At 37.6% G+C, this 26,730-nt stretch overlaps 1 protein-coding gene across 2 annotated transcripts in view; it reads left to right on the plus strand.

The window, feature by feature from the left end:
* The window catches only part of SH2D4B (SH2 domain containing 4B), a 74,462-nt gene that overhangs the window by 21,773 nt on the left and 25,959 nt on the right, over positions 1-26,730 (plus strand). The window contains exons 4-6 of one of the 2 annotated variants that reach the window (XM_075504123.1): positions 2,887-3,031; positions 11,466-11,676; positions 15,075-15,202. In XM_075504123.1, the coding sequence (XP_075360238.1) occupies positions 2,887-3,031; positions 11,466-11,676; positions 15,075-15,202 (484 nt within the window). Of the gene's footprint in view, positions 1-2,886; positions 3,032-11,465; positions 11,677-15,052; positions 15,203-26,730 lie in introns of both variants that reach the window. The other variant, XM_075504124.1, reaches the window with a different exon arrangement.

The raw sequence follows: 26,730 nt of genomic DNA on the forward strand, positions 1-26,730 counted from the left end.
TAGGACTCAGGAGATAACCATGGGAGGATGATGTTCGAAATAATCAAAGATACTACCATTAAAATTGACTGAAGAACTATACTAGGCTTTTCTTTCTCAGAAATAACAAGAGCAGCATAATGTATTGTTCATCATGTGTGTTATGGAACTATTATTCACTACACAGGTACATCACTATTAATACCCAATATTTCAGGTCTTTTGATTTGTTGTATTATCAAGAGACAGATCCTCTGTTGGTGTAAACTGGTGGAGCTCAGCTGAGCTAAATGGAGAAATGTTGATTTATGTTACTTAGGGAAATGGAAAAGCGGTTGAATTCTTTCAAAGGGTGGAGATTTTAATTTGTTCTGGTTTCCCACTCTGAAGATGGTGTTGCTTGTCACTGCTAAATTGCTTACTTCGTTTCAGTCTTTTTGTCATTCTTACTTAAATGTGCCGTTGTGTGATCCCTGCGCAGAACAACCAAAGAGTCCTGCTTCCTTCTGCTGCTTCTGGCCCTCACTGAGCTTCTAGAGGTTGCAAACAGCAATATTGTTTGCTGTGGAAAGCTATCTTCTGAAAAGAATTGGAGTTGTCTTCCTTTAATTCCAGATTTCTAGTTAACAACAGATAACTTCTACAGAGCTAGAGAGAACTGGGTGGGGGAGGGGGTGGCGTGGTGGAGAGAAAAAAGAGCCTTTCCTTCCCCGTGGTGGACAAAAGGTTTTTTTCTGTTTTCTGGACAGACATTCCAGACACCTGTTTCACCATTGGGAAAACATGTATGAGTCCCTCCTAGGGGCATTAAACAACAACATTGTTTGGACATTCATATTACTATATTCAGATTGCTTTTGGTATTTGTGCCCTGGCAGGTGTTAAGATAGGACAGACAACCTTTGAATGAGGACTTTTCTAATGTATTATAAAATACAAACTATCTACTGTAGGGAAGTGTTAATAAATTCATAAATACTTTTACTGGATTAATATAGGTTTTGGATAGTTCAGCCCCTTTCAGCCTAAAAAGAAGCTGAATTATAACAAACATTTATACATAGTGTGAACTTTCATATAAGTAGCATGTTCAAACACTGAATGGGAAGAACCTACATGTTAAAAAAATAGGTATGCAAGTTACTCTTTGCAGGATTATGAGCAACATCATGAAAGCTCAGTTTTGCATCTCCTGAACCCACAGACTCAGTTTAGAGAATAGTAGAAGTCAGATTTTGGGCCCATTTTTTAAATCTCTCCACTCATATTTGTAGTACTTATTAAAATAGACCATGGATTGTTTTGGTCCTGCTGTGAATCCTGCTGTGATGGAAGTTTGTTTTCAAACTTGGAAAATATGCCCTTCCACAAAGTTCACAGTGCACAAGTACGATATAATAAAAAGGAAGCTAAATATGTCTGATTCCTCTTTGAGAGCAGGAGCAATCCCATCTGAACATAATTTTCACTCTACATCATACTATGTCTTAAGAAAAAAAAAGAAATTACCAGTCTAAAGTCTGTAGCTAAGAAACGTTTGCTCAAATACAGCAGCTCCGCTGATTGATAGAACGTGTTGGTGCATTTCATAAAATTGTTTTCCAGTTTAAAGTAATCATGGGGTTTTGTTTGTTTGTTTGTTTTTTTTCTTGTGCTCAACTACGGCTGGTCCCATTGCAATGAAACATTAAAATCCCACCAAAAGGGGGCAAAGTTAGGAAAATGCAAAGATCTTATGAAATCCCATTTCTGACCTTTAATAAATGAAAGTTATTTAAGGAAGACAGCAAACCTCCTAATGTAAAAAGCAGAGTTTCACCAGATTTTATTGAAATGGATGTCAGTTGCTTGACCCTAGAAATCTGATAGGTTTAACATTTTGCAACAACTCACAATCTACTTTGGTCTTCCCTTACTTATAGTTTAGGTTAGGTAACTAGGTTAGTAGTTCAGGGTGATTTTACTCAGTGACTTGTGACAAAATTCTTATCCATAAGTTTGTTACCCAAAAGAGTATAGTGTTGGTTCCATTATAAAATTAAATAAAAAACTGTTCTTATTCATAATTCAAATTATTTCAATAACATGAATAACACTTCATGAAGGTCAGTTTTGGGTTTTTTGGGGGGTTCAATTGAACAATGAATTAAATCTGCTTCTTCATTACCTAAGGAAATTGGGAAAATTTATTAGAAAACAGATACGGATTCCTATTTCTGCAGTAATCAAGCTCCTGTGTTATTGATAGTATGTGGAAGGCCAGCTGTAGAGGCGATCTTTATCAGATTTCCATCTCCTTTAAGGTCTTCTTGGAAGGGAACTTTTTTGTATGTTACTTTTAGCTACATTTTGAAAAGTTACTGGTGTGTGCTGAAGGATCTAGCTTTTCTTCCAGAATGTAATGATCTTGATATTTGGAAAACACTATTCTCTGTGTTGGTTATGATGGCACATGGCGACAGTTGCTAAACTAAGAACACCGGTAAATCAGTTACTGAATTCTAGATTCTGTAGATGATGTGTATACAGCTTGAGGGACAGTGATATCTCCAATGGGAGTACATGTGCACTTAAAATGAGCACTGCTTATGGATTGTAGGATAGCACAGGCTTTGGTGCCACATGATAAAACATGTTTTCCATATAGATTTCAGGTCTTAGATACTTACATATTCCTTATTCCTCTGATACCTGTGCATCTCAAAACATACCTTTCTCAGAAATTCGTAAGAGGTGGGAAGCTTCTATTATGCCTGTTGTGATAGGTGAGAAACCCGACGTTAGAAGAGACAGTGATTTGTCCAAGGTAACATAGCTACTCTGTGGGAGGAAGCAACTGGAGCAGTGTCCTAACTTTTGGCACATTCTTCCTCTTTCATCACCTCTGTTTTACTTCATTTTGCCTAGAAAAGAGAAGAAGAGGAAAGACAAAAGGGTGAAGAACAAATAAAGCAGCAGGAAGAAATCCGAGCAAAAGAGTTGTATCTGAGCCTCAAGCAAGCTCAGCAGCATAGTCAACACAGCGACGATGACCAGGAGTGGGAAGAACAGTGTGAGTAAAATTACCTTCACAGGATTAATGTATTTCTAAAAGCAAATAAAAGGAGACTTGTAGAATGGAAAAAGGTGTTGCCAAAAATCTCTTCTACCTAAAGCAATGCAAAATGCTGTATTATTTTGCAGGAAATTACCAGCTTGACCTTGCTAACAGAAGTTACTGTGAGTTTACTGATTTCACATTTCTTTCTGAATAAGAATCCATGTCAATGCCTTATAGAAAATTTTTCATGTACAGTGACTAAGATAATTAATTTTTGTCTAATGTAATTAATTAACAGTTTTAGCTTTGTAATAATAATTCTGGACACAGTTATTTTGACAACTTGTCCTCAGCTATCTCTGAAGAGGTAAAATCTGTCTTCATCTGTATTTTAATTACTTCCATATAGTGATGGGGTCAAGCTATGATATCAGCACTGAAACTCACTTCATTTCAAAAGATTACAGTAAATAATACTTAGATTGTTGCCCTGAAAAAAATCCTTATGATGATGATCTCACTCTATGGAGGTGCTGTCCCTTTTTAGTCATTCTGAAATTCTTCATTAATATCATCATTTTGATTAATTTAAAAATACATTAGTGATTTTTAAAAGCCTATAAGGAACAGAACAGATATATTACTCTCTCTATATGTATACATACATACTGTAGGTAAGTAAAGGTCCATATTATGAGTAAATAAGACTTAATAGGTTATTGTGAATAAAATGTACGTCTGCTCCATCTGGAGTCTATTGTATAGTTGGCTTTAGAAGTAAGAAATTTGTTTGCAGTAAGAATTGTGCATTTTTGTTGGGGGAAGAATAGTTTTTATTTCTCACATCTATACTGATTTGATTACTCTGCAGAAAAAGGAAATGTAACAATTGGAAAGTTTTAGCTCATGTGGGGTTATTGTATTAATTATATATAGCACAAAGGTTAATCAGCTAATACTAAAAATGGAGTTTTAGGGAGCTGATAGTATGTGTTGCATGAAATAACTCATGAAGTAGGAATAAAATATTGCTGTAGTGTTACTTGTTTCCTGACAGAAGTAAAAGAAATGTTTCAAAATATGCAATGAGTTTATTTTATGGTTTTAGTCATCACTTCAGGAGTTCCTGAAGACTAATTACTGAAGTCCTATTACCTGAAATTGATGTGATAGTGAATCATTCTGTACAACATGAATTAAATCTATATAAGACACACTGGTGCCATTTCCCAAGCTCATAGCAGGCTATGCTCCTTTTTGATCAATAAAACCTTTGTATATTACACTGTCAATAAAGAGAAGGTAATTATTTCCTGGAGAATTATCTAAATCCAGGTGTACATGTTTATTCAGAAAGGAAAACTGTAGCTTTCTGTATTTTGGGTGTTTAAGAGCAGAATGAGTTGGGGAAAAAATAACCCTTTAGTTTTGTAGAAAATAAGGCATTGTCAGTTAGTATCAGCTGGCAACCTAGCAGAGAGGATGGTATTATGTACTTTAGCATTTCTTTGATGGCAGATAAGGAAAGAAAATACATTTGCAACCATTAAAAAAAAAAAAAATTCCAGCCTATCTTTACACTGAAATTTGCATCAAAACAAAATACTATAAACATTACTAAAACCAGCTATCATTTTCTTACTATTGCATTAAAGAGTTAACTGAGGTTTTAAATTGTTGTCTCAGTTTTCTCAGGGAATGCTGGTTGTACAGGGACAGATATCAGAAATGCAAGAGAAGAACTATGGGAGAAGGCAGAGAGGAAAGGAATAAGCTATGAAAGGTTTTGACCATGATTTCTGTAATGGCATTCTTGGTCTGTCAAAACACTTTTGACTGCATCATATGCTGATGGATATAATCTACCACCAATATTTTTGCTGGTGTAACCTTTGGAGTATTCTGTATGCTCTGAAGGAATTCTATCACCTTCAGTCTGTGTGCCGCGATACCTATAGACCTGTCTGCTTGTGGTCAAAAGGGTGACTGACTGCAGTCCACATAATTTCAAGCTATCTAGCCTGGCTACCGATAATAGTGCTGCCGTGGCAAAACAAAAGCTCAGCACCTTCTGGCTGGTGGCACCACAACTGGGTTTTGCAGTCTACTATAAATTCTGTGCTGCCAGAGTTTATGCTGTTATCAGTAATTGATTTAGCATTAAACTAACTGCAGACTAATGACTAGAGTGTATCACATCCTTATTTATCCTCTTATGCTTATCTCAGTGTCTCAATTTATCCCAGCTGGTTTGAGGGCTTAGAACTGTGCTCCATTAGCAAACGGGTGCGACAACTTAAGATATGAAGATGCAGTGTTTAGTGCCTTATCTGAAACCAGTTCCTGGCTGGTTTAGACTACGGCATCAGACTTTGCGTTGAGCTTCCTGAGGAATGTTAACATCTTCCGTTTCCTTAACTTTGCTGCAGAAGCCAGAACCTCCAGCAGACAGGCAATAACAAATATTTGGAAGTGGGGACATCTGAAATTGCTATGGAATGAACTAGTACCTCAGGTTCACCAGATTTTTCACTTTTGATTTAAGTTCCAGATTTTTTTTTTTTCCTTTTTATGGTAATCCTTTCATTTTGTCCTTAAATATTCCTTTGGAACACCGAGAGGAAATTTAGTCAATTTAGGCAAAGCTATCCACTCTTCATCTTTTACGAGCAATAAATAAATGCGTAAGAGAATTACAAGCAGATGTAATATTAACATCTTTTGTCTCTGCACACCTGCAATGGAAACCATATTGCCCATTAGGAACAAGGCCAGGCTCCTTTGTGTCTTACCTCCTTGAAGTCAGCCCTTCATAGTCAACGGTGCTGGGGGGTCAGTACTGAAGAGGAACAGCAGTGCTAGAGCAGCTATTGTGGAGAGCAAATGTAGCAATGATATTGATGACGCTACTAATTTATTTAGTAGATGGAATTTAGAATGTGATGAGGATTCATCTCTCCTCATCACATTATCCCTCAGCTGTTTATTGCCAAGGCAATAAGCAAAGTGTTGCTAATATTAGTTTCTGTTGTTTGGTTCAGTTTCCTTCTGCTGTTTGCCTGATTGTGCCAAATAACAATAAAAGCCCATAGAACCGCTGTGTTAATTGAAATACATAATTTTAGTGCTTTTTAATATACTAAATGACAAATGTAGAATAACTTGAGAAATCAGTACTAAAAGGAAAAAAAATGATGTTGTAAGAGTAACTTACACTTTGATTTCATATAATGGATATATATTGGGGTATTTTAGAGGGCAGTTGTGAGTTAATATGTGGAGCAAGTATATTGGTTGGCAAATGAGAAGATGAATAGAGGAAAAGACTGACTGAAAGAGTCCGCTGTTCAAAGCTCTTATTCTTTGAAACTGAGAAATGAGAACTAAGGCTAAGCTTGGATACAGGAGTGTATATATTCTGATTAGTTTTGGACCTTTCTACAGGCTGTTCCATTTTGTAGGTTTCTAGAGTGTTCAGTAAACAATACCCTATATCACAGCCTCTAAGTGTGACCTCTCTCTGAGAGAGCAGAAAAGGAATCTGCAAAAGATAATAGGAAAAACTGTAGCATAAATATTCACCTGATTGAATATTGCAAAAGGCATTCCATTAGTACACTTACAAACCCCTGCAAACTGCATCAAGCAATGAAGTGCTCAGATACCATCTGACCAGCTGTACTCATCTCCAGACAAAAATTATTCCAGTAAAAATGTAAACTTGATCTATTTTTATGCCTTCTAAGTGACTTGATCTATTCTTATGCCTTTCCCTAAGCACCCACTTTTGGTCTCTGTTGGAAGTACGATACCAAGCTGACTCATTATAGCTTCTTTTATATTGTTATATTTTTATGTTCTTCTACAAACTATGTCTATGAATTTATTTTTGTCTGATTTTTAAAGGAATGTATGTTCATTTGGTACTTATCTTCCACAGAAATTCAAGTGAAGTGAGTTTACTGGCAGCACCATTTGATAAAATGCTGAATTTTAAAGTGAGTAGTCCCCAGTTCAGCTATGCATTAACTAAGCAAGTGCTCAACCTTAAGTATGTGCTTACTGAACTTCAATAGGTCTCAGAGTGTGTTGTTGAATAGGGATGCGATTATTCACATGCTTTCAGATAAGAAGATTGCTGAACTGGAGCCATATTGCAGAGTATTTGTGGGAAGTTATTTTCCAATTAGGAAACGGAAAAACATCGTGTGATTTGTATGTGCACTCAGAAAATTTGAAGATTGAATTTTATCTATTAAGTAGTCATTTTGAATTGCTCATAAACAAGCTTCCAAGAATTATTAACAAGGGTAAAGCTGAAACAAAATAATTTAAAAATGAGGATGCATATTCATGGCACATGGTTTTTTTCTGCTTTTATATAGTTCTGACTGTAACTCACAGCTCTTCAAAAGCACAAAGTACTTTATACAAAATGGAGAGTTCCTAGTCTTTCACAAATGATGTGATCACATTCAGCTGCAGCACAGCATGAATTAATCCTCCTCTGTATCAAAAGATTTGGTGTTAGAACTTTGCCAGAACTGCTAATAGGGATTTCCCAATCCTAAGTGAAAATATAAAAGGCAATCTTGTATTTTCACTCAAAAGACAACTTAAGTTAGCATAGAGGAATAATAGATTCTTGTAAACTGTTCAAGGTAAACAAGGCAAACTCAAATTAAGACCTATAGGATCATAAGAGCTACTGCATACACAAGCTTTGTGGTTTCTTCTTTGTTGTTAGAGTATATTCACACTGCAGGTCATGTAGATGTGTCCAAGCTGGCTTTAAACTATTTATTTCTGGTAATGATAACCATATAATCATGACAGCACAGACCTCAGTCTCAATATTTTTACCAGTTTTCCAGGAGGGTTTGGTAACCCGTTTTTGGCCTGCTGTACTGCAGCTACAATCATATTGGCACCTAACCTATATAAACAGCTCAGGCATTTCTACACAAATTACAGTGCCATCAGGGTGGAATTATGCTTAATTTTACGAGTGCTGAAGGAGGATGTACCTGTTGTTGGTATCACCAACACCCGAAGAGAAAACTAGTAGTGGAGATGGACTTAGGGGAACTGGCTGAACTGTAGATTTCCTGTGAGCTTGACAAATCAATCAAATTCCTCATTTCCCAGTCTTGTCAGTCCTGACATTATTCCATAATATAAAAGTAAGATGAAGAAAATGTAAATTATTATTTGTAGTAATTCTTGATGCTAGATATACGGACCTATGGTGATGATTCAGAGGTTTTAAGGATGGGAGACGACATTCAGGTATCTAGGCTCCCTACTGAAAATATTGACTATTGAATTCAATGCTTTGCACAGGGGTCATGCCAGAAGTACATCTACTGTAAAAGGACAGCAAGTCAAGAAAAGTAATCTGTTCCTACTTAAGATAGTACTAGAAGTCCTGACTATTTTTGCTTGCTTATTGTGAGAAAGGCTATGATGTGTCCTGAAATACAAGTAATGCCTCTTCGATCTTAGAATATTTGTGCTACACTTGATCCAGATATAAAGTTCTTATTCCTAGTGAGATGGTTCAGAGTCAAAGAGAGAAATATGAATATTCATTAAATTCTATTGTAAGAAAAACCTGCTACAGAAATATGTCCAGACTTACTTTCAGACTTTGCGCGACTTTCTCAAGATAGATAAGTTTGTGGGATGTATCGGTAAGGGAGGAAGGTTCACGTGACACACATGATCTTGTCTGGAGTGTAATGGAAAAGTTTTTGTAGATTCCTGACTGCAATGGCTGGATGAATCATTATCCACAATACTCTTTCCAGTCACCAAAACTAGTTATTGATGCCAGTGACTTTGATTATTTACCTGACACAAAGTCCCTTGACCAGTCAGAGAGTTTTAAAAGAAACTTGGGATAATACAGCCACACAGATCCACAGTAGGAATGGTGCTAGACAATTCCTAAAGATAGGGGAATGTGAGGAAAGAGAGGGAGGTTTCTGAGAATAACTATAAGGAATGGGATAGGAAGAAAATCAGGACTCCAGTAATAAAAAAAAATGGATTAAGAGACTCTATGTGTCCCTATGGTCAATGATACAATTCTTCAGATATCTCAGTTGGGAAATTTCAATAAAAATTCTTCATAATGTGAAAGAGATGCCTATAGATGTGTGTATATATGTATATACAAAATCTATATGCATGCATTTAGATATCTATGGCATGCAGCCTTCCCTATCCCGACATATATACAGACACGTATACACATGTATGGGTATGTACATACATGTAAACACATATACATATATATGGATGGCTAGGGAAGGCTGCATGTCATACACTCTTTCCAAAAGTTTTCTGAATGTTAATATTTGACAGTTGCAATATTTAACACTATGCTACCTTTCCCCATTGTTTTCTGATAAGAAATATTAGAATTTGATACGGGTTGGGAAAATGTGGTCCAGGTCACTGGCTTCTGACGGTATAGATTTCTTAGCTAGCAAAAATACACCAGGAATGTCTGTTGAAAAGAGTATTTATTGCTGAGAAAAGTGGGGCATGAAGATACCTTGCCTTTTTCATTACCAGGCAGCCTGTACATCAGTAGAAAAGAACCCCAGAAAGCTCCGGGCAGTCTGCCCTTGATCTGTATACTGTTATTGTGACAATGACTGGTTTCTGAATGTCTTACCAACCTGCATTGCACTCATCTTCCTTGCTGTCTCTCATGTTGTTGCAAACACAAGGTACACATTTAAAGCAGCCATTACTGAGTGGCTTTACAAAGAATAAATCACAGAAATTTTGTAACTAATATACTTGACCCGTTGAAGTAGTATATTTAGATTACATTATCTACCCTTAAAAATTACCTGTAAGATAAATAGTGAAACCTGTTACTCATATTTTCTGTGCTGTACAGTTGTTTGTTATTGCGTTTAGCTAAAAATACAGGGTATGTAGTTAAATGAAACTGAAATCCTGCCACTTGTATACATATGAGTTGTTTATTATGCTATCTTGATGAGCTTTTAATCCCGTATAGCTTTCTACCTATGATAATATTATATAACTCTAAGTTTAAAGGTCTCTTCTTTTTCCCTCATTTGCCCAGAGAGTTTTATTTCATTTCATTTTGCTTTGAGCGCTTTTATTTCTTGATTCCATTAAACCTTTTCATAATTTGGACAAATCCATTTATATTTCTGCTTGCTTTAAATCAGGAGTGTAAGCCAGAGGCATGCAAACAACCTAATGAAATGCAGCTGTCTGGTATTATATCATGCATTCCTAGTCACAGGTACAATCACAGTAGAGTAAGAAATAGTGTGTGCACTTTATGAATTGGGTATGATCTAAGCCAAGATAGTCACGGCAGGATTGATAATTGCTACTGGAGGCAATAGCTTGCTTCTTTAATATTTGCTTCACTGGATGTTAAAGGTTTGTTTTGCACTGGAATAATTTGCCTGCCTGAAGTTATTTGTGTCTCAAAAAAAATCATCAAAATGGGGCTTGAGGCACCAGAAAAGAGCTGATAGATGACGAGTATTTGCAGTACAATTCTTGGTGCATTTAAGTTATACCATTCTGAAAACAGGATTGTTCGTACAGTAGTTTTAAAATGAAGAAGCTTTAGTGAAAGGTGCCTGACCTGCAGTGGCCAGAGCAGCAGTCTCATTTCAGGTTATGGAAATATGTAACTTCCTGGTCAGTGCCATAGGTAGGTATGTATTAAATCTTCCAGTACAGATTCTGGTTCTTTATATGCAATTTCAGAGACTCAAGTGAGAGACAACCTCCCCATCCATAGCATCGGCATGCCATTTCCAATGGCTGTTAATTTCTCCATTGTTACTGAAACCATTTTTAGTCCGCAATTTTCAAGATAGAGACTTCTGTGACTTTAAGTACTGTAACAAAGATAGCATATACCTTTCAGAAAGAAAGCAACATTAACCACAAAAAGTGTGACCTACATGTTAGTTTTTATAATTGTAAGTTTTGGGAGTAGCTCCTGCAGTTCTAGTTATGTGCATAGCTGCAAAGAATTATGTTAAACACAGACTTAATTTTAAGCACTAGTTAACATTCTCCCTTGAAACATAAAACTTGGTGCACTGCCAGTGGAAAAGATGTCCTGAAGCAAAATTTCTCTTATTACAGCCAAAGCAAGTGTCAGATGTAATCGCAGTATGTAGAGGCTCAGTTATTGCCAGCGATCAGTTCATTGATAGCTCGTCTGGCATGCTTCATCTAGTGGTGGGCCTGTATTTGAAGCATCAGGGAAGTCATCCAGTTAGCCATCTCTTTGACAGTGCATTGTAATTTCTACGTTCTTAAAATCAGGTCATATAAGGAATAAAGATAGTAAGCTGTTGCATAAGGAAAGGGGTAAATGGCTGTATTTCTAAAGTCTCTCCTCCCCATCCTTCCCATTCATTCCACCCAGTGCGCCGCTCCAAAGCTGCAGATGAGGAGAGGAGCCACAAAGCACGCAGGGCCCGGGATGAATACCGACAACAATCCTTGCGTGCCATCCAGAAGGGAAGAGTGGCTGGCCTGAGTAATTTGTTCCAGGGGACAAGCCTGAATAACGATCAGGAGATAAAACTGAACAATAATAGCGCAAGTCCTTTGTTGCCTGTCTCTGCAGCACCCAGGTTGGTTTGTACAGGAGTGACTTTAAAATAGTTTTCTGTTGAATTGCTCCCTTTCCAGTCCCCACCATTTCAACAAGCTCTTCTTCAGTTGCTGGAAATTCTCAGTCTTGCTCTTTCACTTAGACCAGAAAAAGAATGAAAACAGATTGAATACTTAATGTAAACTAATGCGATTTATTTTTCAGACAGGTTTCTTAGAGTTCACACAGAGAGAGATGGGTGCTTCAAAAGTCAGTATTAGATTAGCACACAAGGCTGTGATATGGAGAAGTCAAATGGACAAATTCTTAGGCAAGTCTTAAGCCTCAAGCCTAAAACTCCCTGCTGCTTAATAGCTCTCTGAAACATTTTACAGAGATCTGCCATACCCCTAAGTTTCAGGGGGGTTAAGTTTTTTTTCAGGCAAAATCAGGTGTCTTTGGTGCTTATTAATCTTTCATCTGACTATTTAGGGAGCGCCATGAATTGCAGAAGAGGAAAAGAATCCAAACTGACAGATGGATGGTAGAAAGTTGACTAGTCACTCTACTCTTTTCCTGGTTATTTCTTATACCATTAATTGGGCTTCATGTGGTGATAAAGGCAATGTGAGCCCTGGCAGGATGGTAGCAATGAATACTAAAAAAAAAAATAATAATTCCAACAACTCATATCCAAGCTCAGAAAGGAAAGAGTTCCATTACGTTGTTTTTCTTTACCAGTCAGTGTAGCACCAGAGAGAATCAGTCCCTCGTTGTTTGGAAATGTGTTCTGCTTTGACAAGTTCTTTGCTCTGCTGTGTTGAGAGACAGAAACTCGCTGGTAACAGCAGCCGAAACTCCCAGTTTGAGGAAGAATCAGAATTTTACTCTCAGAGAGAGCAAGATCTTTAAAGTTACCACCAAAGCAACTTGTCAAAGGAATTCTCTCATTATTTTTCCAAACTACTTAAAGTTTTCTTCAAATTGAAGTAATAAAAACACTAGTAAAAGTGGCAGATTTTGAAAAAGACAGTCCATAACTTTGACCTAAAGTTCTGAGCTTCTGAGGTGAGGTTATTTACTATAGAATTTGGTGGTGCTAGATGCGATCCTTTTCAAAAAGGCCCTGAAAAAAAGCGGAAAATATTCTGATCATTATCCAGCTCATGTTCCGTACTATTTATCTGTTTCTAAGCTATGCCTATACGTCAAAAACCAGGCAGTATTTATTTTTCTTATCTCTTAAGGCTCCTCTTTGTCTGTCCATGACTTGATTTTGAAGGTATCAAGAAAAATAAAAGTGACTTTAAACATGTGCTTTAATAGTGAATATACATAAATGTATATAATTCAACTTCTCACACCCAACACTGGTATGGTAAAGCAGGAGCAGATGTCTATCTAAAATTTTACTTTGCCAGTGGCCTGGGAGGTCAAGGAGGAGATGCACAGTATGTTGTTATTTACCACTAGTATGAGACAGATTTTTTGTCTCAAGGGAATGTGGGTTCAGTGTTATGTGTCTAAGTTTTTCAGAATGAAGCATAGCTCCTGTAGTTTTTACCTTGCCTTGCCTTTGCTTTTAAAAAGTCGCATGAAAATAGTACTGTCTTATTCTTACTTGAGATTTCACTTTCTTACAATTTCTATATAGTTTAGAAAGTTTTCATTTTTTTTTCCCTACTGTCTGTCTTATTTTGCTGAGTGTTCTCTTCCTGATGAAACTCTTTGGCCCGCTTATTCACTTTTATCCTTTTGCCTACTGTGGTTTTTTTATTTTTACTTTTGTGGCTGTATTTCTTTCTTCCTGCCCCTACTGGACAAGCTCAACCACAGTAGCTGTACAGAAACTGACAGAGTAATTTTGAGATTTGGCACAGGGCAGAAAAAATTATGGATTTGACAAGTCTTTCAAAACTAAATTGAATTAGGGAGAAATGGGTTAAGAAACAAGAATGGACTGTAGAGCCCTGAAATTCAAAGGGTTTCTTTTTTCTTTATTGAAAATATTCAAAAACAGAAATAAGAAACACTTGTAGTTTGTTTTTTTTTTAATGTGTGTCTGTAACTGAATTCTCACTTTCTCCGCACACTCATGGTGGTATCTTCAAATTTTATGATGCATATTGGTCAGATCTACTCACATGTGTTTGTGGAATTTAGCAAACTGTTACATTCACTGCAGGCTTCATCACTTGATATCAACAGAATCAATCACTAGTTTTAGTAATAGTAAGGCAAGCTGAAAGGAGGACTCAGTTGCATATCATCGAGCAGACAGTATCTATCTTTTTGCTTTTATTCCTTTCAAAAGAGCACCTTGCTGTCATGAATTGTAGAACCTTGATTGGTTTTGAGGGTTCTTGATTATCTCACAAATTAGTTTAACGCTGTTTGGTGACTCCTGAGCTGACGTTCTAATTTTAGTAATAGTTCTCTGTTATGTTGTCTAGAAATATACAACATTAACTGGCAGCTCCATGGCAGGTGGAGAAGGAAAGCTAGAAGTATGTAGCCAGCTACTGTACTGGGCACTGTGACGTGTATGTCTCAACAAATGAAAGTGAAATTATAGTACAAGTAGACATACCCACACTAGCCTTCATCCTATTTATCTGAAGAAGAACAGTAATGAAAGTGTGGTAACTTGCGTTAACAGTTTAAGCACCCAGAAACCCATGGGATTTCAAACTATACAGAAATCCATTGTAAAACCTCCCTTTTACTACTGTTATCAGGGTAAATGTGATTGTATGCTTAATTGGAATGCAGTCATACTTTCATTTGATGTAATATACCTTAGTCCTTATTTGGGGTAGCTGAATGGATTTTCCACATATTTTACCTGATTTGCCTCCTACTAGCTAAAATAATCTAAAATGCATAGATGGTAGTAGAAACAGTGGGGGAGGCTGGGAAGTAGAGAATGCAAAGGGAACATAAGAGTTTAAACAAAGCATTCCCTCTGTCATGCTCAATGGTTTGGATACACAACCTATTATAGCTGATTCTGATTTAGAACGTCTTGCCAGTGAAAAGGAGTATGCTCTGAGCAAAAAAATAAACATTGCTTGTCAATATGTACATTGGAATAAAAATGAGGTGGAAAAGGAAAGCTGACTGAAATGTCCATTGCATCTTTTATGGTAAAATGTTCTTCAGTTTAAGCTCTGTGCTTAAGAAAATGTTTAAGGTTCCATTCCAAATGTAAAATCAAAATATTCTGGTTTCCATAAAACCTCAAATAATTTTAACAAATTTAAAAAAGGTTAAAATTGTTCATTGAGCTATACTGAACAGCAGTTGTACTCACCATTTTGTAGCCGTCTGATTTGTAAATATATAAAAAAGAGATTAATATTTGTATTGCCCCTTGCTTTCATACACTGCTAATTCTCTGGCTGACTCTTTTCTGTAATTACTTGCCTTTCAATGCAGTAACATCTGGGAGCGTCCTTCTAGACCCTTTTCCCGAGATGTCATTATTCGCTGGTTCAAAGCAGAGCAGATCCCTCGACGTGCTGGGTTTGAGAGGAACACCAACAGGATTGCTCAGTGGTTTCATGGTAATACACTGATCCTTCATTTCTTATATAATAGAGCTGTAAACATACGCTCAGGAAATAAATCTTGCCAGCTTTCATCACAAAAAGGAACGTCTACTGACATTGTGAAACCTAGTGCCTGTTAAAACAAGATTTTTGCATCATTCCTATTATTAGCATATGAATTTCCTGTTTTCTTTTTTTCTGATTAAGTAGACTAATTTGTAACTCATATTACCAAAGTTTTTTTCAGGAGTATTTTGGCCAAAATATACTTGCTGTAAAATAGCAAGCCAAGCAGGAGGAATGAGACCAAGATAGGCTGAGGAGGACTCCAAAATAAACTGGCAAATACCATAGTGGTATGGTATGTGGATGACTGAGTTTTTGCTTTGCCTGATTTGCAAGAAGGACTTGAACTCATATCTATTTAATCCTTGTACTTTCTAAACCGGGGTAGAATTTTTTCTTTCTCACTTCCTTTTGCAAAGAAAAATTATTGAAAGATCTTGATTTTCTAAAAAAGGCTTGGGAGTGTATGATTTTAGGCAGTTTTCATGAAATGGGAAAAACAATTCCTGTTCAGATCCATAATTTGCTGTCATATCTGCTGGAGTTCCTAGCATCTCTGAGGTTTTTGCTCTGTGTAGCATTTGCTATGCAGCTGAATCTTTGATATCAAATTCACAGGTAAGGCATCTTCATAGGTATTAGCAATGATCTTTATATTTGTTAAACATGAAAAAAAGAATTCTGGCTTAAGAGCTGACATAATTGAGGGACTGGAAACACTTTAAAGTTAAATCTCAGTATTTTTTCCTTGCTGTTTTTGGTGAGTCTGATATTTCTTTGTTCAAAGCACTAAGCTGACCCTGATCCTATTTTCATGATTCTCTAAGCATAAGATGAAGATGTGTGGGCGTTCTAAACGGAACCACGCAAGGAAGATTTCTGAACAAGTTTAGTGGTTCATATATTTCAGATTCCTTTTTATGATACACAAATCCTTATGTGTTAAAAGACATCAGGAAGCTGCTATTTTCACTGGCTTAATTAGTCAAAGACAATGAAGTCAGTCACGAATAGCTTGTAAATGCTACATACTTCCATTTCTTATGAACAATGATGCAGACAGGGTTTTTTGTTTTCTTACAAAAGACCTTTGGTGTGGTTTCTTTCTGAGAGACAAACTGATTAAAATTTCATCTGTGGATGTTTTTCAAAAGTATTTTCAACCATGATCTTTCTGTGTGGTCCAATGGTAAATGCGTTCTCTGCTGTGGGAAGCTCACATCCGTATAAATTGACATGAGTAGTTATGAACATAATTCACGCCTTAAATTAAGAAGGCATCTGGACTTGAGCTAAAGCCTGTGCAGTCTTTCTACTGACTTCAGTGGCTTTTGGATTAGTCTGTTAATCACCGCAAGAACTGAGGAATTAATGATCTTTCTTCAGTTTCTCAGATCATGCTGTTCATATTTTAAGAATCTGTGACTATCCAATGACATTTGTAAAAGCGAGCAAAGTACCTCGCTTGCCCTCCTCCCACTCAAGGAGCCTGACAAAGATAATTAAGATAGATTCCCAGCACAAAGCTCAGTGGTTTTCTTTGCAGAGATCCACATGAATGCTGCTTTGGTACCTATTTGCTGGGTTAGCTGTTTTAGCTTCTGCAGCTCTGATCAGATTCATCGTAATCCTTAGTGAACAACTCAGCTGCCTTGTAACTCTGCTGGAGTGGTGGAAGCTAAACGTCAGGCTGTTACAGATGCAGTAGTCAATGTCCTGTAGTGTTATGTAGTGTCTATGTTACATTTTGTAATGCAGACAAACTTTGAGGAAAAAGAAACAAAAAACCTGAGCAAAATATTACAAAGTATTGACATACTTTAACTTCTTTTTTCCAGAAAAAAACTCCTCTTCACTGAATTGGCCTCCAGTTTGGGAGCGGGGAGAGTGGGGAGGGGAAGGCAACCAAAAAAGTTTTGATCCAGCCAAAAATCTTTTTTTCTACTCTTTATTTACTTCTTATTTGAATAAAGAGTGTGACTTCTATTGTATAGGCCTATTTAGGATCTTCTGGGTGTTGTTTTGTATTGTATTCAGGGAACCTGGATATTATATATGTTTTTTGTGTATGAACAAAAATATAGCAGAATATAGCTGACTTGTATAAGAATTTGGCAATACAAATGAAAGCCATTCTGCAAAGCCCGGAATTATGGCTAACTACTTGAGCCAATGGGGCAATAATATAATCATCATTGGGATAGGTGGATGTTTCTGCGGAAAGAACTGCTGCCTAGTATTTAATGCTGTCTAGTGTTATGATGACAGGTTCTTAAAACCTCAAGCATCTCTCAAGACAGGTATAATCAGGTCCTTCACATCCTTGAACAACTTCTGTTTTTTCTTATATCCCAGTTTTGGACCATAAAATGGGAGTATAATATTCTGCCTCACATTAAGGACTTTTTGAATGCAATGCACTGAGATATCTATTACAGCAGTACTGAAAAAGTAGATATTAGTTTGTTACAGAATTACATGTTTTTGCCAAGGTCAGTAGACCGTTGCTTACCTGCTTTGACTGTCAGGTTGTTCAGCTTTCTAGCTAAAGTTAAGCATTAGCAGATTCACTGTTTTCAAATTGTACTATGGACATATGACATTTTCTAATTATACAGAGATGAAGGTTAGAGAGAGATGTGTTTGGCTAAAATAATGAAGTCCAAATAATAATGCAAAAATGTCTTTACCCTCATATATTTGGCATGTTTCCCACATTAAGTCATCAAACTGGCTTCTGTTTTAAAATATATATCATCTAGGGCATTTTCATGGTATGTGAAACAGCGTAACTTATGGCATGCTTAATGTACCTGAAGTTTTCCTTTTGTCTTCATTTGAAGAATCACTACAAAATGTTTAATTTGAAGTGGAGTGGTCAAACCTGTAGTAAAGAAAAGCCTTTTTCAAATCTGAGCATTTCCTTCCTTATTCACAAAAAGTTACTTCTTAAACGAATATCAGCTTCAACTTCATCCATCTCCGTTTGTCTCTTGAAATTATCATCCTTATCTGAACTCCACTAAGATGTTTTTAGCTCATTTTGAATAGGCTTTACTGTTTTCTTGATTAAAAAAATGAACATGTTAAAGATACAAACTGTAATGTTCAGCTGAGTTTTGGATGTAAAGTCTATTATTTTTGCTACGTTTGAGTAATAGATCCCTGCTAAAACCTAGATCATTTACCCCTTCACTATAGGATGATTTTTTTTTAAGTTTGTAAAGAAAAAAATGTTATTTTTAAATATCTATTTTAAAATGTTATTTGTAACTTAAAACCATCTTTAATCCCTTCAGAAACCATAAAATTATATGATCTTTACTTCATTTGGATTGGGAAGCAATGAACCTTTTTTTTAAGTGGCTTATGCTCACTTAGGGGCCACAGTGCAATCATGTTCAGTTCTCAAGCTGCTAAAATGAAAGAGAATCAGAACAAGCAATTAAGGTGTCACCGAGACTGTCTTGGGATATAAGGTAATTGGTGTCTATATCTTTTGTACAAAACCCAGCTGTTTCTTTTGTTTTGTTTCATAGTTGCCTTAGGTTTGAGTGAAAAGAATTACACCTTCAGTTTTTGACTATGAAAACTAAGAAATTGGTCTAAATTTAGTCAAAGGTAAATTCTGATCATTTTGATAACCAGGAAGTTCATAATCATATTCTGATTTCTTACCTGCTAATTGATGAATTTGGGCAGATGAATCTAACTTCACAAGGGCATCCTAATGTTTTATCAAGATGTATGAAACTTTTTTGTAAATCTGAATTCAGAATATTCTTTGCCAAGATCTCTGTTGCTGGTACACTTTAAAAACTGGGAAGTAATTTGGTGTTTAGGATGGGAGGTCTGCCTCTCAAAAGGGCTAGAAAGGGAGACACGCTCATTGTTTTTGCCAAGTTTAGCTTTGAACTGGTATTTTCTCTTCAAACCTCCGTGCGACCCATGCCAAGTAAAGGAATAGTTACCAGCCTTCCCTATATGTTGAAGAGTTTTGCCAAACTCTATCACAGACGTTAGCAAATTGTAGTTTTCAGTTTACTGCAGGCATAAGACACTGGGAATAGAATTCCATATGGCAACAAAACTAGAGACCTCTTCCTCCCATACGTATTTAACAAAAGGATGGTGGTGGCTGAAACAGATAATATTTCCATTTGTTTGCTCTGTCTTTCATTTGTCCTTTAATCTTTCTCTTTTGCTTGGAATCTGTTTCAGCATTATTTTTTCCATTCCCACTGGTTTGTCAGCTGTTACTTTTGATATTTTTGATATTTTTTTTTAACTTCCGTTGTTAGACTTTTCGCTCTCACGTATTCTGTTCTGCACTTGATTATTTTCCATTCAGAACACAGGAGAGTGTTGCTGTTTGCAGGGGGGGCTGATCTCTAAGTATTTCCCCAGCTTTAGTTGAGACCAATGTTTTATGATTGTTGATGTTATTTATCCACGATATAAAAGGAATCTCTTGGATATGTAGCGAGTATAATACGGTATGACAAAATGAGGAATTTATTCATTGCCTGTCTGTGAGGTGGCTCTATGCATGTTTGCTAAGCATCTACTGTAGCACTATCAGATCTCTACTTGCCTTCAGGTTGAAAGGAAAGTTCAGAGGCTGATATCACAGATCTGGAAACATGAGGTACTTGCCCTAAAGGTTGTACCTTTAAAATGTAATTGCAGTAGCATGGTTCCTATTGTGGAGAACTATTTTTTCAAGGGAAGTCAGGGTGGCAGTGCAGTTACTGGCTAAGGGAGCGGCAAGCCGTGAAGAAGCTGATCAGAGCAAGTTGAAGGATGGATTGCAAAATGCTGAGAGGAGCAGAAGCTGAGTAATCCCTGAGGTCAGGAGAGCCAAGGAACACAATTTTCAGTTTAACAGGATCATGTTGCAAACATTTATAGATCAAGGTTTAATTTCAGATGGCTAATATTGTTTTCAGGAAGAAACTTGTTTTCAAGAAGAAAATCTGGCAGACCTAAATAGTGACAACAGTTCTGTAAATCAGGTGCTCTCAGTAAAGGATTCAAGACTTAATATTTCTGAAAGTCTACTAATTTTGAGTCCTTCAACAGCAGTGGCAACACTGGGCATATTGGTATAGCTGAACTGTGGGAAATATATCTTATAAAATATCGCTTGTATTGTAATATTTTTCTAACGGACAGAGAAATGGTGGTAGTTTGGTTTGAAAAACATCTAACTGAATATAGTTTGCTGCTTTGAATATAAAAGCACATTTTTTCTTCTGCTCTTGAAGAACCTTCTAATCATTCAATAAATGCATGTTAGGAAGATGTAAAGCAAGAGTTGTAAACCCAGCAGAAATACAACCTTCTTGATATTAATGATCTATTTTTTAATTCACTGCTTGATTGTTATCTAGCTTTTACTTCTATTTGAGAAAGTACACAGATAGATTCTCTGCTTAAGTAAACTGAGACCCAGGGGTCTGGGATTTTTTTTCCCTTCTAGAATTGTTGTTGATGGGGTACTTTGGGAAAAAGACACAAGATCTTCTTAAAAATCTCCTGAATTCACTGAGAGCTTTTCCACTGTCTTCCACAGGCCTTGAAAGACGCATCCAAAAAATAGCTATGTGCAAAGCTTGGTATCTAAAACACCTTGTGATTAGGAAACATGTGGAATGGAATCGGAGAATTCCTGACTCAAATGATAGAACCAGCTAAAATAAAAGTTGTCAATTACAATGTACCTGGTGTCTTGCACACATTTGCAGGACAGCTCTGGGTCTCTAATTTATGCAAGTAAATGAAGAAGAAGCGTGAAATTAAAAAAGAGTTACAGAATATAAAAATTTATTTTGAACAATTGTCTGGGAAAAGTCAAAAAAAGACAACTTTTGAGATGACAGATTTAGAAGAGGCTATGTCTTACTCTCTTTATCAAAAAGGTAGACTTCTCTGTTTTCTGCTCTGCCAGCCTGTTCTCAGAGAGGGCGAACACAGTTGTGATTAGCAGTTCGAATATCTGTAGACTTTGTGGCTTGTGACTGCTGCAGGTATACACCCAGGTCAACACAGGCTCATAGTTATTGCCACCTGGTTGATTTTGTGTAAAACAAGTAACGCCACAGTCATTTAGTATTAATCATCATTCCTGATCTGTGTGGATTTCTCAAAAAATGTTGTTAGGAATGAGTGTTACCTTTGCTGGGAATCTGGGCAGGAAAAACAGATATGGAACAAGCTTGGACACCAAATCACGCCTTCATCACATAACTCTACATTAGAAAATGAGTTGACACATAGTGTTAGGCCTGAGTGGGGAGGCATGCACTGCTGCCACCCCTATCGTCCCTATTCTGTGGTTAAACCGAGCACATTAGTTTCCAAGGCTGCTTAGTCCTGTGCTTTTCATCACTGCTGAATTCAGACACAGAGATGAATGATATGAATATCACAATGGTTACTCAGGATGAATGAGAGCCCTCTGTTGTATTACATAAAGGGGTTCCTAAACACTGAATGAAACAAGTCAGGCTGGAAAATCTGTGTCTAGCATTTGAAGGACTGATGGTAGGCTCACTCTGGTTTTGCACCATGGCCTTTAAATAGTAATAATACTGTAATAGTACTTTACCTTGAAATAATTGCAAGGCAGTAATGTTTATAACATACACATACAGGTTTTATTGGGGCGCTATACACAAATATGTATACACCATATATGTGTTCTCTATATGGGTGGATTTACACATTGTTATAAGAGCCATCATCATCTGTTTACTTGCTGTGAGATGGAACACTTTTTTATATTTTCAGAACATATTCCTATCAAACATCTACTGGATGTTCTGATAGTATTTTTCAAAGATAGTACAGTATTTAGAGGTAAGTGTTTAGATCCTATGGTAGATTCTGGTGCTTGATTATGGATGTCTCAAGTCAAGTCAGACCCATAACATACGACAAAACCCAAATACTTCATCAGCTCTAATTCAGTCCTCAGCTTCTTCCTTAAGAAATGAGAGGTGCTCTGCTGTTTTCTGAGAAATAAGATTATCCTTCATATACTAAGTCATTCCACTTAGGTCATAATGATTGTTTCAGTCTGTCAGTTCTTTTGAAGGCTTTGGAATTGTTTTTCTAGTGCCATTACAGTTCCAAAGTGTCTACACAGACAGGTTATTAGCAAACAAAATAAATGTTTTAGACTCATGGCTCCCCTTAGAAGGGAGCAAAGTATCAAAGTGAAGTAATGTGAGCTGTAACATGCTGCAAGGAGAAAGGAAGCACAAAAGAACAACAGGGAAATTGTAGAATGAGGCAATTGAATAATTAATGTAAATAGGCTAATTGCTAATGTGAAATGAGCTTTCTTATTCTTTTACAATACATTGTCCTTCTTGACTGCTTTTTAACTGGAAGCTATATTCTAAAGACTAGGCATGTTCTAAAGATAGAAGGCAGCAATTTTTCTGAACAGGTATTGTAGAAACTAAAAATGAGAGATAGTAAAGAGCATGTGACCACAAAGGGGAAACAAGTTTGATGAAGTGTTAATGGTTTAATGGATACAAACAGGTCAGGTGCATTGCCCATACAGTGCACTGCTAGTCAAAGATTTAAAAAAAAAAAAAAAAAAGAAAAAGAAGAATCCTTTCAAGTTCAAGTTTTTGCCAGACAATTCTTTGCCTTTGTGAAGAATATGCACCAGCTTTTTCATAGTTTACTTCCAGATGAATTTACTAATCTCTTAATGAAAAAATATTTTGCTATTGAAAATTACATTCTGAAGACTTCCTGCTCCCTTTATTTAAAACACTTCCAGATTTTCTCCTCCATGTGCTACTATTAGAGCATGACATAGTGAGCAATTATGATTTCATTTAGTGAGCCATCATGGTAGCTTAATGTATTTATCTGTAGTTTTACATTACAGCTCTGTGTTCTGTCTCCTCATTGAACTGGACTGTGTGTGAGTACATTTCTTTATTACTGCAGCTCCTTCAGTCAGGCTTTCTTTATCAAATTACATAAAACAAAAAGGAGAGGTGTTCGTGAATGGAAAGCTTGCTGTTAGTGTTTGGAAATGAAGAATCATTTATAAAACCAAGTGATATAAGAGCATGAGTTATTTGGAAGAAATCATATATAAAGACTTAAAACTTACCCATTTTAAAAAAAAGAAGGAACGTTAGATTCAAGTAAAAAGCCCTGTCATCTACAAAGATTGTTTATGCTAAGATTGGAAGAAATTACAATGACTGTTTATGGTGACCAAAGCGAACGCAGAAGGCCTTGTTTATCTGTTCAGCAGCCTGAATCTGAGCTATAGTTCCCTTTTACATATATTGTAGTGACTTCCTTATGTGCTGGATCATGCTTTCTCCTTTCTGTGTCAATTCTATGTGTGTTAATCGGTTACTTAGTTTATCCACGCACAAGGTGCACTTAGATGTCAGTTAGATGCACAAGACATTCAGCTCATACTGCATATGCTGTATTAAATGCTGTATCTGGATGTTTCCTGACCACCCCCCCTAGCATACCACAGGTGTCCTGTGTAGAACCTTGTTAGTCTTGGATATGAATTGCTGATATTCTTATTGTTAGTCCATATCTAACTGTTTATCAGCCATGCCTCCAGCTCTCGTTCCTTTGCCTGCACACTTACAATAACATGCCTTCTATTTTACAGGCTTCCATATATTTTCTTCAGCTTATGCTAGACTAAGTTATATTTATTATTTTATCTGCAGTATTTTCTATTTAAAGCACTAGCAAATACTTGCAGACTGAAGGTCAGAAAATTTTACTGGTTTCTCAGCAGATGGCCTTGTTACTGGTCCTTCTGTCTTGCTACACAAAGTATTGAAACTGCAGTCCTATTGATCCAGCCTCAAGGCAAAAGATTACAGGTTATTAGTTTGACAGCTCCTTTGAAATAATGCTATTTTCCTGCTAAGCAAACACAACTTTCTCAAACAGGGTATCAGCAGGTATGGTGTGTAGTCACACAAGGGGGAAAAGCACGCGACTGTATAAAATTATGTTGCTGGTTTAGCTTAACTCCAGTTCATCCAGTTAGGAGCAGATTGTGACACTTAAACTGCTTTCACTACAGGAGATAAACAGTAAGAGATGATATGAAAACTAAGGGAAGAGATTTCTGCAACTCTGTAGGCAACTAACCTGTATGTGCAACTTCACCCTGTGACGCTGGCATGGAGGCAGAATGAGGCAGAGTGTGGGAAACATAAATTTGCCCTTCCCCTGCAAAAGTTAAGGGAATGACAGCTCCCTTTCTTCTCTCTTGGATTTCAGAAAGGTCAGTTCTTCCTTCTCCTGGCCTTTCAGTGAATGGGTCTGTCAAATCACAAACTCATGAATCTTTTTAAGAGGTAAAACTCCAAAAGAGCTATGCAGATTAGCACACTGATTAGCATTGGCTCTGACTGGATCATACCTTACCTTTCTACCCAAGACTAGCATCTGTAATATAATACACAATTGTCGTGGTTTAACCCCAGCCGGCAACTAAGCCCCACACAGCCGCTCGCTCACTCCCCCCAAGTGGGATGGGGGAGAGAATCAGAAGGGTAAAAGTGAGAAAACTCGTGGGTTGAGATAAAGACAGTTTAATAGGGAAAGCAAAAGCCGCGCACGCAAGCAAAGCAAAACAAGGAATTCATTCACTCCTCCCCATGGGCAGGCAGGTGTTCAGCCATCTCCAGGAAAGCAGGGCTCCATCGCGCCTAACGGTTACTTGGGAAGACAAACGCCATCACTCTGAACGTTCCCCCTTTCCTTCTTCTTCCCCCAGCTGTATAGGCTGAGCACGATGCCATATGGTATGGAATAGCCCTTTGGTCAGCTGGGGTCAGCTGTCCCAGCCGTGTCCCCTCCCAGCTTCTTGTGCAGCCCCAGCCTCCTCGCTGGTGGGGTGGGGTGAGGAGCAGAAAAGGCCTTGACTCTGTGTGAGCACTGCTCAGCAGGCACTAAAACATCCCTGTGTTATCAACACTGTCTCCAGCACAAATTCAAACCATAGCCCCATACTAGCTGCTATGAAGAAAATTAACTGTATCCCAGCCAAAACCAGCACAACAATAGTTCTTAATCCATGATAGGGAGGACTCGGATCTAAATTATATATAATTCCATGGAAGATTCTGCCACTGCTGTTACCACTGCTTCTCACAATTAAACACAGCATGGATCTTTCATGAGTGGATGTGGCTGTTGTAAATTCATTCCAGTATGCTTGATAAAAAGAATCTTTTGTACTTGAAGTGAGCTGCAAACATTTATAGATATTTCAATTCAAGATCAGAATCACAGAATCGTATAGGTTGGAAAAGACCTTTAAGATCATCGAGTCTAACCGTAAACCTAACACTACCAAGACCACCACTATACCATGTCCCTAACCACCTCATCCAAACGTCTTTTAACGTCACATTTTCTAATCTCCAGTCAACTGGGACCTCCCCAGTTAGCCAGGACTGTTGGTAAATGATGGAAACGGGCTTGGTGAGCACTTCTGCCAGCTCCTTCAGTACTCTTGGGTGGATCTCATCAGGCCCCATAGACTTGTGAGTGTCTAAGTGGTGCAGCAGGTCACTGACCTTTTCCCCCTGGATTGTGGGGGCTCCATTCTGGTCCCTGTCCCTATTTTCCGACTCAGGGGGCTGGGTACCCATAGAACAATTGGCCCTGCTATTAAAGACTGAGGCAAAGAAGGCATTAAGTACCTCAGCCTTTTCCTCATCCTTGGTCACTGTGTTCCCTCCCCTGTCTACTAGGGGCTGGAGATTCTCCTTAGCTCTCCTTTTGCTGCTAATGTATTTGAAGAAGTGTTTTTTGTTGTCTTTTACAGCAGCAGCCAGATTGAGCTCTAGCTCAGCTTTGGCCCTTCTAATTTTCTCCCTGCACAGCCTTGCTACACCTTTGTAGTCCTCCTGAGTTGCCCGCCCCTTCTTCCAGAGGTTGTAGACTCTCCTCTTTTTCCCGAGTTCGAGCCAGAGCTCTCTAGTCAGCCAGGCCGGTCTTCTTCCCCGCCGGCTCGTCTTTCGGCACCTGGGGACAGCCTGCTCTTGTGCCTTTAGGACTTCCTCCTTAAAGAATGTCCAGCCTTCCTGGACTCCTTTGCCCATTAGTGCTGCCTCCCAGGGGACTCTGTCAACCAGTCTCCTAAACAGGCCGAAGTCTGCCCTCCGGAAGTCTAAGGTGGCAGTTCTGCTGACCCCCCTCCTTACTTCTCCAAGAATCAAAAACTCTATCATTTTGTGATCACCATGCCCAAGACAGCCTCCAACTATCACATGGCTCACAAGTCCTTCTCTGTTTGTGAACAACAGGTCCAGCGGGGCACCTTCCCTCGGCTCACTCACCAGCTGTGTCAGGAAGTTATCTGCCACACGCTCCAGATACAAGAAAGATACAAGAAAGTAATAGTTCGTTAGTCATGGGACAGAGCTCCCTCTCCTATTTCCTCTCTTAAC

This window comes from Mycteria americana, chromosome 6 (assembly GCF_035582795.1).
Source record: "Mycteria americana isolate JAX WOST 10 ecotype Jacksonville Zoo and Gardens chromosome 6, USCA_MyAme_1.0, whole genome shotgun sequence".
Classification (NCBI taxonomy): domain Eukaryota; kingdom Metazoa; phylum Chordata; class Aves; order Ciconiiformes; family Ciconiidae; genus Mycteria; species Mycteria americana.